Source organism: Ochotona princeps, chromosome 3, assembly GCF_030435755.1.
Source record: "Ochotona princeps isolate mOchPri1 chromosome 3, mOchPri1.hap1, whole genome shotgun sequence".
In the NCBI taxonomy this organism is placed as follows: Eukaryota; Metazoa; Chordata; class Mammalia; order Lagomorpha; family Ochotonidae; genus Ochotona; species Ochotona princeps.
The window spans coordinates 84,527,212-84,545,627 of NC_080834.1; the positions used below are offsets into that span (position 1 = coordinate 84,527,212).

General features: G+C 42.9%; 1 protein-coding gene across 1 annotated transcript in view; it reads right to left on the bottom strand.

Annotated features, from left to right (window-relative positions):
- Window positions 1-9,218: 9,218 nt before the first annotated feature.
- B4GALT4 (beta-1,4-galactosyltransferase 4) overlaps window positions 9,219-18,416 on the bottom strand; it is a 41,758-nt gene continuing 32,560 nt past the window's right edge. Inside the window, exons 5-7 of the mRNA XM_004577883.2 lie at window positions 12,322-12,444; window positions 10,725-10,829; window positions 9,219-9,889 (exon numbers count right to left, since the gene is read on the bottom strand). Coding sequence (XP_004577940.2) covers window positions 9,757-9,889; window positions 10,725-10,829; window positions 12,322-12,444 — 361 coding nt within the window. The 3' untranslated portion in view covers window positions 9,219-9,756. The remainder of the gene's footprint in view (window positions 9,890-10,724; window positions 10,830-12,321; window positions 12,445-18,416) is intronic.

The window sequence follows — 18,416 nt, forward strand, 5'->3', positions numbered from 1 at the left end:
ACATAATTGGCCACATCTGAGTACCAAAATGAAGTTTCCAACAGAAGAACCTAATTCATGGGAATAAGTGGAGGAGATGAGAACTGTGCACACAGGTGTGTGATTTCCTGCTGGCTACCAGCCCCTGCTCTCCAGTGGAACCTTGCCCTCCTGCTCCTGCTAGATGTCACACCAGAAGTTGTGATGGAGTCATGTGCTTCTGAATCTCTTCTTCTCAACTCTGAAGCCATGGAAACATTACCAACTCCAACTGCCAAACTGCATGTCTCACTAAAAAACATGTCTGGAGTCCCATTCCCAGCCAACTCAGAGGGAGCACCACAACCCCACACTGCTGCATGGATCCTGAGTCAGGCTGAGCACTAGAGCAAGGGATAGCAAAGGAGACAGTGGCACACACAGCATTCAGGTACACCTGCTGGTAAAGCCAGGTCAGGAGCCTAATTCTGCATCCTCAGGCTAGGGGGCCAAAGGTTGACCCCTCACCAATCTCCCTGTCTCCCTGCCCAGGGCAACAGTCTCAGGGTAACAAGACATGACAGCTGGGTTTCGCTGATGTTCTCTCTGTGGTCTTTCAATAGAGGTTCCTGTGGGCAAAGGTTTAATCTCCTTTGCTGCACTCTGCTGTGTCCAGGTGCCTTTGGTTTCACCCATTCTCTAGGACTCCTTGTGCCCTCATGCTCTCTGCTGCTTGAGAATTCCCACCCTACACCCTGTCCTGGCTTTCCACCAGGGCCTCTTGCTCCCAAATGCTCCTTACAAAATTCCGTTTTCCATGTGACAAACCTCAGGTGAAAGGAAGGTCTTTTGGGAAACCAATTCACATGAAGCAGTGAGTGAAAAACCAGTCCCCATCTCAATCTCTGCCAATGTTTTCTTGATCACTGGAACTGGTGGAACCTAGTGCAGCAGCAGGAATAGGTGCTAACCCTCTTTCCCCTACCTCCACCAGTCTTCAAATACTATCACCTGATCTCCTTCCCAAGAAGCAACTAGGCAGAGAAAGGGCATTCAGCTAACCACCGTCCTCTCCACCACATCCAGTTAGCTTCCTACCTGGAGACTCAGCCTCAAAAGTACAAACCCCTCTCTGAATGGAGACAATCTGTTCTCCCAAAGCCAAATAATGTCCTGGACTCAGGCACCCTCGAAATCCACACCACAACTCTTGAGAAGGAAAATGTTTTGCAGCTGAGACAAATGACACCTGTGAACCCCATGCAGCATGCAGGACTTTTGCACTTAAGGGCCATAGGGATCTTAAACTCAGCACAATTTCTGTTCTGCCCAGTGACTGTTTCCTGCTTCCATCCCTTTCTGCCTCCTCTGGAGGCCTACCCGTTCCTTCATCCTTCCAGCTCCTGCTCACTGTAGGCACCCAGTGGCCTCACGCTCTGGCCCAATGCCCCACACCAGAGAGGAAGAGGATGGTGGGGAAGCATGACCTGGGCAGCTGGCAGTTTTCTGAGCTTGAGATGGGCCCAGACAACACCACCTCGTAAAACCTCCCTCTTTAACAGTCAGCTTGCTCATGCGTTGGACGAAGAACAACTCTTACCTAATTTCTACCTAAAAATGTGCTCTGTTGACTCAGGACCAAGTTTTACTTGACTGCAATGCCGACAGAGCGTCATGCTCTCTGGATTGGCCATTTCCCTCCCACATGTCTCACCTGAACACTGGACAGCCCCTGCTGCTCCTGCTCATCAGCCCTGTTGCTTTTTTTCAACCCCCTATTCCAGCTGAACAAAAAGGAGCTGCTGTTGTTTCAAACAATGGAGTCAATCATTCTGGCTTCCCATTAAGAAAATAGTCATGTGATTCAAACTCCAATCTTGGGTTCCGCATAGTAGCCTAGCGGCTAAAGTCCTTGCCTTGCATGTTCCTGGGATCCCGTATGAGTGCCAGTTCATATCCCGGCTGCTCCACTTTCCATCCAGCTCCATGCTTGTGGCCTGGGAAACCAGTCAAGGCTGGCCCAAAGCCTTGGGACCCTACACCTGCGCAGGAAACCTGGAAGAGGCTCTGGACTCCTTGCTTCATTTTTGTTTTAGTTATGCTTGAATAGCTTAGTTACAAGTTCAAGCATTCTTATTAAGCGAGATGCAGTTTTTTCTTACTGGCTTATAGTTTCATATGTGTATGTGGGTTACCTTACTTAAGATGGAGTACAGCTTAAGATGGAGTCCCTAGTGTCAGGCCTATTATTTCAATTTGCATATGGGGACATGGAGTGTATGTTGGGGTGGAGACCTGTGTGTTTCAGTATTGCTCCTCCCTCCGCAATGTTTCTGAATTTCCTCTTTGGATGTGGCTACCTGAATCTGATAAAACGTGTAAAATCAACTCAATAACCCACAGCAGCTTCCTGGGGGCTTGTTTGATTTAGTACTTACCGGAGCTGATAAGAATCTGAATGAGGCAAGACAAGGAAGAGAGCCAAGAAGAAATATCACCTGACATAGCAACAAAGGCTTCAAAGTTGGTCATTGTTTTATCCCTAAGGTAGTTCTGCATTAGCTCAGTTCCCCTGGAGTCCTTTGGGTTAATGGATTTGCCTTTATAAACCCCACAGTTCTATAATTGGGGTTTGAAAGGTCTTTAGGGCCTGAGCCCCCTCTTCAATGCTGGCAATAAAGGACTTTCAAATCTTAATCAGTGTGTGGTGCTCCTCTGTATTATCTTGCAGGGGTACAATAAAATCCTCAGGGGATATGGTCAAATCTGGGCTTAAGGAGAAATGGTGCTGGCTGACCCTACTTTTCAGTGTTATCTACCATGAGTTCCTCTAGAGAAAGATAACAGAACAACTCTGACTTCACAAAGAGGCTTGGCATCAGCATGAGGCTCTGCTCTTCTTAGATGTAAACAATCTCACAGAAAATCAATCACACATACAGGGTCACTCTGAGACCACCATAAAATGAGGAAAAGCAGGCCAGGCACTATGGCCTAGCGGCTAAAGTTCTCGCCTTGCATGCATCGGGATCCCACAAGGGTGCCGGCTCGTGTCCCAGTTATTTCATTTCCCTTCCAGCTCCCTGCTTGTAGCCTGGGAAAGCAGTCGAGGACAGTCCAAAGCCTTGGGACTCTACACTCATGTGGGAGATCCAGAAGAGGTTTCTGGTTCCTGAATTCAGATTGGCTCAGCTCCAGTTGTTGTGGACACTTAGGGAGTGAACCAGCAGATGGAAGATCTTTCTCTCTTTATCTCCTTCTCCCTGTGAATCTACCTATCCAATAAAAATAAATCTTTAAAAAAAAAATGAGGAAAAGCGAGGCCATCTCATAATTTGCCTCAGCACAAAAACAAGGTCACGGTGCTCCCGCAACATACAAAATGCCTCCTTTCTCAGCTGAAGCAAGGAACAGTTTTATGTTGCCAGTTACACAGATTCATTCTGTGGGTCTCACTCCCTATAAATTTTAGTGAGCTACACAATCAGAAAGACAGTCCTACCCCTCTTTCTGACACCATCCAATAGATCAAATCCTGCTTCTTCTAGAGCCCAAATGCTGTAACAGGCTTTCTCTAAGTCCTTCCCAATGTCACTTCATAGATCACCATAGAGCATTCTTCCTCCCTGTGAAGGTTATAATCCTCATTTTTTTTCTCCCACAATGCATAGCTTGAACGTATTTCTCTTGACTGAAGTTTTGTATCCCTTGATGAACATTCAATCCAATTTATTTATCTGTAGATGAGTTTCAGAGGTTTGGGGGGGGGGTGTTTTGCTGTTGTTGAAATCCACTGACACCTCACAAATAACTGCCTATTCATATTTTCTTTGTTCATTAGCTTATTTGCCGCCACAAAATCACTACAAGCATAATGTTTAGAGTCAAGTCCTTACCTCTTAATCCCCAGCTCTACATGACTTTCACAAATCACTCAGCTTCTAGGAGTGCGCCTCAGAAAAACAGGCCTATTATCACAGGACAGAGGTCTCGGTAAGAAACCTAAAATGTGCATCAATATGGCTAACTGCCTTCAAGAGGTACCTAACAAGAAGTTCTACTGTAAATCTACTCTGAAGATCTCCACCTGGCTTTTAATCCCTAGGAACACACCAATAATGTCATGCTGCTTCAATTTCTTACAGTGGTCCAAATTTACTGGTCACCAAATAACAACTATGAGTAATACCTTTGCTGTGAAACTCAAAAGCCAAAGGCAGTTCTAAGGTCATCAAGACGATGCATACAACTTGAGCTCCAGGTATTATTTCCGGAACGCTAGCCAGTGCTTTCCTGACGTTATGAATATTCGGTAGTGGAGATAGGGAAGGCACTACATTAGACTCAGCCTGAACTTACACCTTATTTCCTCCTCTAACCAGTTTTGGGAAGATAGGACACAGAAGTTTATCTTCCTTTTGCATGATTTAGCTACATGGCTATTTAAATGTTAAGTTAGCCCCAGGGAAAGTGACTAATATGGACTAAGCACTCAACTCTCCTTATGCCCTACCCTTTTTCTCCTCCAAGTCCCCAGGACCTACACACCATATATGCACAAAAGATTCCATATTTGAATTTTCAACAGCTATAAAAAAACAATGGAGCCATTGCCTATGGAGCGTGCTCCCTCTCAGCCACTCCTTTGTATGTACTTTGAGATCCACTAAATCCTCTTACAAGTTATCTTAAAAACAATGAAGATGAGAATCACTTGAAATATAGAAGGTACTAAGGAATAGGCATTTTTGAAGTTTGGAAAATAATAGTAAAAAAAAAAAAAAGTACTTAAAGAGCATTTAAAAGACAGAGTCACAAAGAGAAAGGGAGAGAAAGCGATTTTCTATCAGCTAAAATAGCCACAATTTTCCTGTTAGATCAAGCCAAAGCCAGGAGTTGGGAACATCTTCAGAGTCTCCCAAATAGGTGTAGGGGCCCAAGGAATTAGGCCATCTTCTGCTGCCTTCCCAGGTAACTGGATTGGAAATGAATCAGCCAGGATTCAAACCACCAGTGATGTCAGTGGCAGTTTAATCCATTAAGCCATGTGCCAGCCCCAAAACATTACTTATGAAATAGACCTGTATATGTTCCATCTTCAAGGATGTGTTAATGACTTCTGACAGGCACTGTTTATATGGACAGAACCTCAAGAAGTTTTGAGTCTGGAAGAAACTGTCTCACCTCTCTCAAGAGTCCATTCACTTAGCATTTTGGGGGTTCCCGGGGAAACCTAGCCAAACGTACTTGAGTAAGGGGTGGGGATGAGGGCAGAAAAGTAGGGAGGGAATCCGGACAGAAGTATACAGGACAGATGAGAATGGAAATCTATGTGCTAGGACTCACTAAATACAGTCTCTATGTGCTGGGACTGGGATATAGATTTAGGTAAAATACCTCAAAGAATGACAGGAGCCTAATGAGAGAGCCACATAGTGTAATGGTCTTGAAGCCACAAGGCCTGAGCTTTACCCAACTCTGCTATTTTCAAGCTGTGTAATTTCTTTATCTGCCTTTCTTAAGTTTCACCAGCACCAGGCCCAGAAGGTAGATCAGTGGCTAAATCCTCACCCTGCAACAAATGGGATCCCAAAAGGGCATCATTTCATGTCCCAGCTGCTCCACTTCCCATGCAGCTTCCTGCTTATGACCCGAGAAAAGCAGCAAAAAAAATGGCTTCAGTTCTTAGGACTCTGCACCCAGATGGCAGACCCGGAAGAAGTTCTTGGCTCCTGGCTTTGGATCAGCTCAGCTCTGGCCGTTGTGGCTACTTGGGGGGTGAACCAGTGGAAGATTTTTCTCTCCTTCCCTACTAAACTGCCTAATAAATCTTTAAAAAGAATTCAGCAGCACCAATTAAATGTGTGTGCGTGTGTGTGCGTGCAAACATCACAAAGTTACTTTGTTTTATTTCATAAAAATGAAGGATAAGTGAGGGAAAAACATCAATAGAGGCTAACACTCTGAATCACGCAGTTATGGCATACAAATAATCTTTATCCATACAATCTTTGCCTCTCAAATAATAAAGAAGTCTTTTTAAAAAAATTACCTTCCTAGCCCTAGGTTTTAGATAGATATCAATTAAGACACCTACGTCCAATACCTGAGTACCTAAATTCATTCCAGCTCCAGTCAGCTTCCTGCTCATGTGCACCTTGGAAGACAGCAGATGATGGTTCAAGTAATTGAGCTCTTGCCACACACCTTGTATTCCCACCTCCCAGCTGTATGTCCCAGCACTGGCCTTTGCAGACAACTGCAGCGTAAACCAGCAGGTGGAACAGCTCTCTGTCACTCTCCTTCTCTGCCTTTCAAAATAAATAAATATTTTAAAAAGCATTTTCTACAGGATTCCATATGGGTGCCATTTCGAATCCTTGCAGCCCTGCTTCCCATCCTGCTCCCTGCTTGTGCCCTGGGAAAGCAGTTGAGGATGGCCCGAAGCTTTGGGACCCTGCACTCATGCAAGAGACCTAGGAAGAGGTTCTAGGCCCCTGGATTCAAATCAACTCAGCTCCAGCCGTTGTGGCCATTTGAGGAGTGAATCAACAGATGGAAGATCTTCCTCTGTGTCTCCTCTATATATCTGCCTTTCTAATAAATAAAAATAAATCTTAAAAAAAAACCCCTTTGTAGATGATTCAACTGGCTAATCCTTCACCAACAGGTGCAGCATCCCATATGGATACTGGTTCGTGTCACAGTTGCTCTACTTCTTATCAAGCTCCCTGCTTGTGGCCTGAGAAAGCAGCTGAGGACAGCCCAAAGCCTTGGGACCCTACACCCACATGGGAGACCCACTTCTGGCTCCTGGCTTCAGATCAGTTCAGCTCTGGCCATTGTGGTCATTTGAGGAGTGAACCAGCAGATGAAGACTCTTGCTCTCCTTCTGTTAATCTGCCTTTCCATTAAAAATCTTTTTTTTCTTTTGAGTGCACAGGTATCTCTTCTGCACACTGATTTTCCTTTGGATTAGTGTCCAATAGTGGAAGAGGTAAATCAGATGGTAGTTTTTAGTTTTCTCAGGAAACTCCATACTGTTTCTCATAAATCCTGTGCTAAGTTACATTCCCATCAGCAGTTTATAAGAGTTCCTCTGTCTACATCCTTGAAAATATTTATTCTGACATACCATCATGTTGAAGCTTTAATTTGCATTTCCCTGACCATTATTTATGTTGAGTATTTATTGATCTTTAGCATATCTTCTTGGATAAATGCTATTCATATCATTTCCCATTTAAAAATATTTTTGATGTTGAGTTGTTTAAATATGTTGGATATTAATCCCCTGTCAGGTAAAGAGCTTGCAGATACTTCCTGTCATGTGTCAGGTTGTCTTCTCACTCTATTGATTATTGCCTTTCTATGGAAAAAAAAAAGTTTTAGTTTGGTGTAATCCCATTTGTCTCTTTTTATTTTTGTTTTCTGTGCTTCTGAGGTTTGTTACAATAAAAAAAAATCTCTTAGATGTCAGTTATTACAGACATTATGGAACAGTACCTGCTTAAAACATTGATTCTGGTTTGCACATCAGAAGCATTTACATTTTTTAAATTTAGTTACTTTAATCTCAACCTAAATTGACAAGACACAAGGTCAGTCCTTCCTTTACCTTGTTCACAGGTAAATCCCTTCATGTATTATTTTTTTAGATTCCAAGAATGATTCTAATAGGCAGTTGTTTGACCTTTTTTTTTATTTTTTTAAAGCACCTTGTAAAACAAAACAGAACTACCTTAACATCAAGAAATTTTAGAAGAAGTTTTCTTTTGGTTGAATTACATGAAGAAAAGTAAAGGCATAGGCCAGTCACTTCCAACCTTTAGAAAAAAAATGCAGATGCCTTATCAGTAGAGGAAAAAAATACCTGAAGCACCTACATGGTCTGCTTCCATTGAACTGTCTCCCATCCAAGTAGTAACCAGGCCCGACCTTGCTTAGCTTCCGAGATCAGACGAGATCAGGCGCGTTCAGGGTGGTATGGCCGTAGACCCATTGAACTGTCAAATGCAGATCCTCAAGCTCCCTGCACATGCCACTGTGTTAGATTACTTTCCCCACCATGACAAGGGACTCATGTCTCCAGACTGCAGCCTATTCATACATTCATAATTAGGAAAAGTGAGATAAAAACCAAGAGAGTGAAAAGGGAAAACACTCAATTCACTGCAGACCCATTAGCAAAAATTCCAGGAATGAAATTCTTTAGGCAACACATTTGAAACGCCATGAGCATTTCTTTAGTAAATAAAGAAAACAAAAATTTTACTCATGGCATTGAATTAGTTAAAAGCAAATCAGGCTGCCCCACCCCAACCTGCTGTGACTATTACTTGTACCTCTTTCCTCATTTTCCTTGCCCACTTGAGTTGTGACTCCCCCTGACTTTCCAAGGAGCTCTAAATTCTCTTCTTCCCCCTCTCTGCTTGGAAAAGGATTCAATATTTTTTATACTTTTTGGTTGGCATGCAATGATGTTAAAGTTTAGCAGTTAAAGTGTCACATTACAATGATGGATTGAATCCCTGGAGCACAGTTGCACAATACTTGCTTATGAACACTCATATCTATATTATTTATGTGTCCATTTATTCACATAAGCAAACAAAATATTATTGACCTATCAATCCAGACACTGTGATGATTCCTGTAACCTTGACCTCTACACCTCTCCCAAACCACAGCCTCTGTCACCATCCTTCCAAGTCTAAGGGTTCCAAAATGGGCCAGCTCCGCCCCTGCCCTTCCTATAGCCATCAGGTGTGCCCCCAAGGCCAGCCCTGCTACTTCTGCTCTTATGCAGGAAGACCAAACACATGAGAATGAACAGAATAAAAACCTGAGGAGGGGAGAAGACACAAATATGCCCCACAGCACTGTAGCTGGCCACCCACAAGCGGCTTGCTCAACAGAAGAGGGAGTGGATGCAGAACGATGAGACATTGGAGGGTTGAGCTTCATTTTCTGTTTAGAAGCTATTTAGTATTACAGATCCTGAAAAGAACACATCTGTAGGCCTCTCTCAACTGCAACAGCAAGATGAAACACCCCAAACTTTTCCACATTTTGCCACAGAGGTACTTTATAGATGTATTATTAGTTAATGTCATTTGTAAACTGCTCATTCATATTCTAGATATACAAAATTGTTTTACAAAAAATGCTTTAAAAACCAGTAGATAACATATCTCTGCTGGATTGTTCCTGGAAGGCGTATCTGGGCAGGTGCTTCGGTGGCAGCATCCAGCGCAGCATCCAGCACAGCCGCCACTGCCTCCGTCTTCCTGGGCCTCTGCATCCCAGCTCACTGCATCCTGATGCTTCCCCTTCATGTGGCCTTCTTCACACCTGGGTGCACTGCTTCACAGATGACCACGCAGGAGAAATGACGAATGCAAATACAGTTTCGTACCTTCTTCCGTTGCTGGAGAGAAATGCTGGTTCTCAGGGATCCCCAGCAGCCTTATTTGTGGCATTCTATGCCATATTACATTCAACCAGAGTTCTCAGGAAACCTTCATTATACCCTTTGAGTCACCTTTTTATGTTTAGTCCTTCAAGTACCTGTATTACAATATTCACCCTCATGATCTAAACTGAGACAACTGTCATGTTAATAGTCGACTTTCTGCATCACCAGGAGCTCTGCTAAGAAAATACAAATGGAAAAATGCAGCCTAATAATGGGCTACAATACAATCTCAATGTGTGCTGCTACTAGGGGAAGTCTCTAGGCCAAAACTATTGCGATCAAATAATCACTTCTCCCAAACATCACCAAAAGATCCAGGGTCATGCACCAGACCAGAAATCCACTGTGATGTTGATATATAAAGGATTGTATTTCACAGACAGTAACTTGTAAGTACAAGTAGTCAATCCATCAGTCTTCCAGACTCGTGCTACTTGGTGTAACAGCTTCATGCTGGAGACAAAAAGAACAAATGTGAATGACAAATCAAACACTCAAACAAACAAATCTTAAAACAAAAACAAAAACAAAACAAAACAAACAAACAAAAGAAAACCAGACAAGACACTGTTTGGGATGCCTGCATCCAATTAGAGCTCAATTCTGTTCCTGGGAACAGGAACAATTCAAAACCTGAAAAGCAGAAGCGATGGCTCAAGTACTTGAGTCCCTGCCACCCACATGGAAAACTCCATTGAGTTCCTGGTTCTCCCAGTATTTGGAAAGTGAACAAATAGATAAGTCTTCCACACATGTGACCTATCTGCTTCTTAATTAAGAAAAAAAAAGCTATAGCATGGCTATACAATTGACAAAATCTGTAATGCATGAAATTGAGGACAAATGACAATATGTTCAACAAATAAACTGTAAGGAAAACAAAAAAAGAGGGGGCTCACCAAATGCAAGGCAGAGTTTGTCTAGCTACTGGACAGACCAACACTCATGAAATAATCAAGAAAATCTGAAAGTAGAATTTGCTGATATTAAAGGAGCACTAATAATTTTGTATTTAGAGACTACTCACAGTTTAAGAAGCATTTACATATGACGCACCATGACATACGTGCTTTGCCCCTAAATAATGCTGAGACAGAGGAGAAGAAACTGAGGAAAATAAGAGAGAGACCATGAAGTCATGGCTCCATGAACCATTCTCTCTCCCTCTGTGTCTGCTTGAAAACTTCCTTAATAAAGTTTTCAACAAAACTAACTGACCGATGTAACTGAACATGGCACAGCCCTTACGGGCAGAAGGCAGCTGGCCAGCAGTGAATCCAGGACTTACCGTTCTACGTTCACCTCGTTGCCTCTGTCTCTAGTGTGGAAGATCATTGTATATTTACCCACTTCAGGCTTAGGCCGGGATACTTTCATTTTATGGAGCTCAACCCTAAAAAAACCAAAAACAGATAAGATCTATTTCCTACATGAATCACTTGCAAAAATTGATTGACACACACACAGTCACAATTAGTTTGATTACTGAATGCATAGTAAAGGAAAAAGAAAAACTTCTAACATTTCAGATTTCCCTAAATTGGGGAAAGCTCAAGCGATATGCCAATGTATAGTTAGTCATTTTCAAAAAACATTTATAACATTTTTATTTTAAAGCATCCTGAAAAGTAGGAACATCAATTTTTAATGGTCCCTAATTTATGGCTACTTTTAATGAAGGAATGATAGCTTAAGATCACAGCTTTAAAGCCACAAACTTCAGTTCAAATCTAACCTCTGTCATTCCTGATAAGTCAGTTCACCAATCTGGTCTCAGCTTTCATACATATTTGCATGTATATATCCACTGGTAACATAAAATTATTCAAAGACTCAAAGGACATAATTCACATGGGCCATGGTCAACAAGCTATAATGTGTTCTATGAAGAAGGCAAACAGAGTAGTATCTGGTGCATAATGAATACATTTAAAAATCAGTAAATAAATCCCAACCAAGTTTTATACTCAAATCATTTTAGGTTTTTCATAGTATTAATTGAGAACCATTCTGAAAGCTAAGATGTTCTTTTATCAAAATTGGGTGCTCCCCTCTACCTTGAAATTAAGGGGAAGCATGAAAAACAATAGAGAAGATACATAATCCCAGTCAGAAATGAGATGGCTTTGGGGAAGATAAGAGTTGTCTATCTCTAATCCTTGCTACTCTTACCCTGAAATCCAGTAGACACACCCTCTGCCTAGTTCATAAGCAATGGTCAGCAAGAACTGGACCACAACACTACAGTGCTAAAATTTTTTCGTAATACTCATTTTCCAGGAATTTTTTGAGGACCCTTTGGAGGCATGGACTGCATAATTTTTCTGGTACCCAAACAAGGTTATCCTTAATTCCACTTTTCATGAATTTTTGTAAAGTATGCTTGCATTCTCCTGGAGTCCTTGGGAGCAGTGAGTGGCCAGAGGGAACCCACGGGTGATGTCAGCAGCCCAGCATGGCAAGGCTAGTTAACGCAGAGCGAGAAGACAGCTCCACCTCAGAGGCTGCAGGCACTGCCAACACTGACAGCAGAAACTGTGTTAGGATCCCTTGGGGTCTGAGAGAAACCATGAGGTTTGTACTAGGGACTTCTCCCAAGTGTACTTTTGTATTCACTGATGCAACCTCCCTTGTGTTGGTACCTCCTACTGACCAGTCCTCAGAAACCACAGCCACCACTTCCCAGCTCCGAACAGCCATGAGTAGTGAACAGACCTCTTTCCATCAGTTCTAAGCTGACACCAGTAAGAGCAGTTCAGGCCACCTTGCCCTCCCCAAACCCCATCCAACATAGCCCCAAGAGCAGCTGGACTGGCATCTACAGGAAGTATACAGAAGCCACTGATAGCAGAGCCCCGTGAAGGGGACCTTTCTCCATTGTTCACCTGAGTCTGAGGTCATCGTCTTCGCCTCCCCATCCCCAGTAGTTGTTAGAGAATCCATTCACCTTGAAAAACTGTTCTCTGCTTAGGGCAGTAACACCCCCAAAATATCCACTGTAACGCAACCTGGAGCAGAAGAGGGGAAGAAAAGTTAAGAACATTAGCACAAGGCCCTTCTGTCCTCCAGGGACTGCCGAGGCCTCCGATCCCAAGCCTGGCATTCTAGGAACACTCTGTAGACCTGGCACTTCCACACAACCATTCCTGCTCACGTGCCTTCCCAATGCCCCGGCCCCCTGTCTTGCCTTCCTTCCTCCACCTGGACAGGAGCTCATGTCCACACACAAAGCAAGGTACCAGCCACCCCTCACTGTTGATTATTGTGTTTAGAGATCTAAAAAACACCTATAAATATGCAAGCAACACCATAACTGGAAAATAGATTTCTTCTCATGGGCCAATCCCATAAGTGAAAATGACTGCCAAGAGCAATGGGTTGAAGAGGAGCCTAAGATTACAATCCAAGTTCAGCATGGATGAGGTGACAATTCATCTACTTCTTTTGTACTTTCACTTTCTCTCATTGCAGGGGAGAGGAGTAGAAAGCAACACACAGCTCCTGTACAAACTCTGTATGAGGATCTCCACCAACTGCATGGAAATCTCCACTTCAGGGTCTGTGTCCTGGAAAATCCCACACACCTCAACACCCATAAGCAGTGACTTCAGCACTAGGAAAATGACAGTGCCTTTCTAAAAACATGGTATACAGACAGTAATTTGGTTTGGGGATGAAGATAACGAATTGTGCTTGAGTTTGAAACAGCCCTGAGGCTTTCACTAGTAGGCAAATCGACACTGTACCAGAGCTCCTAAGAGCAACAGATACACTTTGAAAATAAGTTGTCAATCAGTAGAATATGAAGGCATAGGTGCAGGACAAATCACACAAAGACAGTGCAGCAGATGAGAACAGAAACACTAACCACAACGAGCAGTGGGGTTAGTCTCTGGGAGGAACTGAGAGGAAATCAACAAATGAGAGGCAAAAAGGAGAAACAAGGAAAAGATCCAGAGACAACAATCAGGAAGCATCTCCCTGTATCTAGAGTTCTGACACATATATCAGAAGACAAACGAACAAACTGGAGACACAATGATGATCCCTACATATAACAACTCAGAAGTACAAACACTGGTAGCTTAGTAATTTGGGTGTGACTAAATAGACATAAATGGAGGACATTCAACTAGCTTCCGTTTAAAGTGTTCCAGGAAGGACAAGTTAAACATGTGTGCTTTTCCAGAGAAGGCAGCAAACCAAAGGGCAAAGCCAAAGAAAATATGGATACTTGCCATCTAATACAGGTGTCTCAAAAGCTGCTTATTTCTTTGTTCTGAGAATAGACTGGGAACCCTATGCAGCCCAAACAGAATAGATTTATTTATGCAATCCCAACCTAAAATTCTAAGAAATGATATACAATTTTTGCAAGTGAGAGCATAAAAGGAAATAAAGTACACAAAAGGAGGCTGTTCCTGACTAAGACATGTACCAGCAGTTGCAAGGTTCGGGGAGGGGATCTCAACTGCCCTAAAGACCAGCCAGTCTTCATTAGGAGCCTGGGAGGAACCACTGTCGAGCCCCCATAGCAACTCCATAAAGCGAATCAGCACCAGTGGTTTGGTAGTCACCTGGCCTCCGCCCCATTCAACACATACAAGACTTTGGAGTTACACCATCATGTTCTAACACCATTCCCACTTCAAAGAGCTTCAGTATCTAACAAGAGAAGTGAGTGTCATGAGGGTTTTGCTCAGGGAGATGCTGCTACATCAGGAAGAAGGAACCTCCAAGGGCTCGGACAGGCAGGAAACGGGATCTCCAGGCAGTCAGACATCTCAAGAAAAAGAACAGGGAGGAAAGTGTAGACTGGGTAAGTCAGGTGGAATGCGGAGGTCCAGGGGACAGAAAGGTTAAAAATTCCTTGTTTCCTGGTGCCTGCGGATGGCAACTGTCTCTGCATTCACTGATTTCTGCTTAAGGTTTTTCCTCTTACTGGAAAAAGATCAGATGTACTTGGCCCTAGAAACATTTTGTTCAGTTTTTTTTATATAAAAACCTGTAAAGCCCGAGGATGAGAAACATGCAGCCATAAAATAGCAAAGAACATTTATAGAAAGCAGGTAAGAACCAAAGAGATTCTTGACTGTAAAAACTGTCGCAGCCTTATCCAGAGTTCTCCCACCAATCCATAGGTTTGTGTATGGCTTCCAGAGAGTCTGAGATACCTGGGGCAAGTAATGCTCACTTCTTTCCTCCACATGTGTTTCACTAGAAACATTTCTGAGATTGACTCCTATATTCACAAGGCTGTTTTGAGAGGGGTGGTGCATTGTGGCAATTTAAGCTCCATGACACACAAAGAGCAGGGGGGATCCCAGAGTGGAGCAGGTGGACAAGAGGAGGCTTATATCACAACCCTGGAGACTCCCGGATCCTCACCAAGGACTACATCCCAACTGCCAAGGAGACCATGGGGAATTGGAGTGCCTTCGGAGGCCAAGTACTCCAAGGTCATCCGAGGCCTAGTACTCTGAGGTCATCCACTCCCATTTGAATCTCCCACATGGGATAGAAGAAGTCCAAATCCCTCCTCGCAGTGCCCAATGTCACCGGAACAACAGCCAGGAGCCCTGAGCAGTCTACAGAAACAGAAGAACAATAAACTCCCTTCAGGACTAGGGAGAGGAACTTTCTCTGGTCCTTACTTAGTCCCAACTCTGGATCCCCACCCTCTCTTGCAATGACCATCAGGGTCGCCCCAGAGCCTCCCCCCAAAACAAAACAAACAAAAAAATTAGAATAGACAGAGAACAACAAGGAAAGCTTAGAACTAGACAGGAAACAATCAGTGGGGACTCACACATACCTTACTAGGTAGGACACGAAAATAAATACTCCTAACTAGGGTATGGAGGATTTCTTTGCACACCCCTCCCAACAGTGTTCTGTGCCTCAACTGGTGACATATGCCTTGTTAAAGCTATAAGCCAGTTTAGACTATCCTAAAATCTGCCAAGTTCAGTAAAAATTATGCTTCAACACAATAAACTACTAAATACTAAAATGAAAATAGACACGAATCAGCTGAATAGTATCCTATAGCCATTTTAAGGTAGATAGAAGCCAGTTGTATACAAACTAAAATTGAAATGTTAATGAAGTAGTCACAGGATGTGGTTAAGAACCTGCATTTTCTAACATGTCAGTCACTCAATACAATGTCAATTAACCCCATAATGTTAGAAACTGTTGTTGATGGTATTTTATGGCTTTTAATTGGTCGGAACGATATTCTGCCAGCTATGCCTTTAGACCAGAGTTGGTCTCCGCAAGAAACTGTTGAATTGAGCTGGACAATAAGATGCTGGGCTCTATGCATGGCACATGCTTGCAATGAAAGAAACAAGACTGGATTAGAACTGTAATACTGCAATAAGGCGGAGCAATCCACCATGGGGGGAGGGTACGGGGAGAGGATGGGGGAACATCAGAGCCTATGAAATGATGTTATAAAATGAAATGCAATAAAAAAAAATTTAACCATAAAAAAAAAGATAAACTCTGTGACACACAGAGTAGTGACACACAGTCATCAGCAAGGGCACATATTCTAACCGAACTGGAATCTGTCAGATTTTTCAGGGAGTTTACCTAGAGCAACAGAGCTAAGAAAAAAAATAGGAAACTGTGCTGGCACACTGGTATAGCTAACACAAATCTGGCATTGACCAGGCCCAGAATGCCTGCCAGCTATTAGCTGCTTCTTTCCCAGCAGTGTAACACTTGCCTAGGTACAATGCAACCTCGGTCTTTGCCCACAGCTGGGACGCAGCAAAGCAAAAAGGGCAGTTCTCACATTATTTGTGCAGGACTTCCGGCTACAGAAAATGAGGGAATTTACATGATACACATAATACAACAAAACAATATCAATGACCAGGACCAGAGAAAAATTGAAACCACAACAGAGATAACTTCCAAATAAGATTCTTGTCTGTTCCTGAAGACTTGTCTTAAAAGTTGTTGAATCCAGATCAAAAAGCAAGACACATTCACCTACCTTACACTGCTTTTTTAAAAATCTGTGAGTTATTGAAGGGAAACAAATGGTTTTCTGAGAACCTAATTGTAAAAGAAATATGTGACCAGCTACAATAAGTTAAAACAGCAAGATCCATACTCGGGCAATTGGAATGAACAGCATCTGATGAAGAAATGACTATGAATGCTGCAGTCAACATCTGTTCCTAGCAGGAACACCCATGGTCCAACTTCACACAAAGATAAAACCAAGAATCCCAACACAAACAATTTTGTGTGATGATTCAGATACAACTTAGAACTAGGCAGTGGTAAATTTAAGGTCATCATTTATGGTACGAGTATTTGAGGTACAAGTGCTCTGTATGAAGACCATGATCGCATATTAATTTTAAACAATAACTGAACAGATAGTGGTGCACCTTTTGAAAAAGCCAAGGTTCAATCACAATATGCCGCTTTCTTCAATGCAGAAGTAACTCCAGTGTTTATGCTGTAACACATTAAGTTGCCACCTGAGACACCAGCATCTCAGAGCACCAGTTCAAGTCCCAATTGTTCCATTTCCAATCCAGATCACTGCTAATTTGAATGGGAAAGCAGTGGAAGATGGTTCAAGTGCTTCAGTCCCTGCCTCCTACTCTCAGATTAAGTTCCAGGATCCTGGCTCACACTGGCCCAAACCTGGCTACTGTAGTCATTTAGGGAATAAACCAGTGGGTGGAAGATTGCTGTTACTATAATTAGTAATTTATTTATTTATTCGAAAGAGTTACGGGATGGAAGAGAAATGTTCCATCCACTGGTTAGCTTCCCAGACAGCAGCAATGGCCAGGGCTGAGATAGGCTGAAACCAGTAGCAAGGAGCTTCATCTGGGTATCCCACATTGGTAAAAAGCACACAGCTACTTGGGTCAACCTTCTCTGTTTTTCCTAGGCAGGAGCTAGTATAGAAGCAGAGCAGTCAGGGCAGGAACCAGCATTCCATATGAGTATCACTGGGGGCGACCTTACCCCCACAAAGCTGGTCCCAAAATTTCTTCCGATTTCTACTCTTTCTGTCACTCTGCATTTCAAATAAACACTTTTTTAAAGCTAAAATAGAAATAAAAACAGAAAACAAAACTTCTGAGATCAAATATCCCCAAAACAAGAATTTCATTATTCTCTTGTTACCTTCTGCCCCTATATTCTGCCCTAACTTAAGCATGCAACAGTTGTCTCCCTAGCTTCTCCCTTCCCGTTTGCTCTATATATCAATACCAGCTGCTCTGAACTTCTTCATTCCATCCCACAATTCCCTCTCCCCTTCCCTAGAAAATTCGAACTCCTCATCCGACTAAACAGTCTGCACAATTTGGCTTCATTATTTGCCTCTCCTCCCACACATCTGTTTTAGAAGATCAGGGAACTACTGTGTATTTCCTCCAAAACTGGAGTATGTTCTTGGGCATGTCTTAGAATTCTGCTCAGAAGCTCCTGTTGATTGCAAAAGATTGAGATTCCACCTCCCTGGAAACAGCCTTACTCTCTTGTCCAGATGCTAATTAATGACACAGCTCTTACCCATGACTTACTCAGAGACTGGGTTTAATGCCAGTACACAAGAAAAAATAAGACCAGAGTTAACGTGACTCAGGAACTCTATTCAACAGCCCAAGTCAAAGCCCTACATTGGAAGGACAAGACAGAAGCCAAGACCAAGGAAGGTACTGGTGATTCAGTTTCAACCAGTAAATCCTGGTTGACTCTCCTATTTTATTTTTCATAGTAATCTTTCTGGATCTCGTGCCGGGTGTCTGTTCCTCCCCCTTACTTCCAAGTGCTTATAGCTGTATTTGCAAAAATGCAATACGAATGTGACTCTATTGTCTGTCTCTTGGCATTAGCACTCAGGAAGGAGCTGAGGGTAGATCAATCTCATTCTGATTGGCTTTGTGGCTCCCAGCAAAGAAACCATTATGATACCAGCACCTGTTAGTGCCAGAGC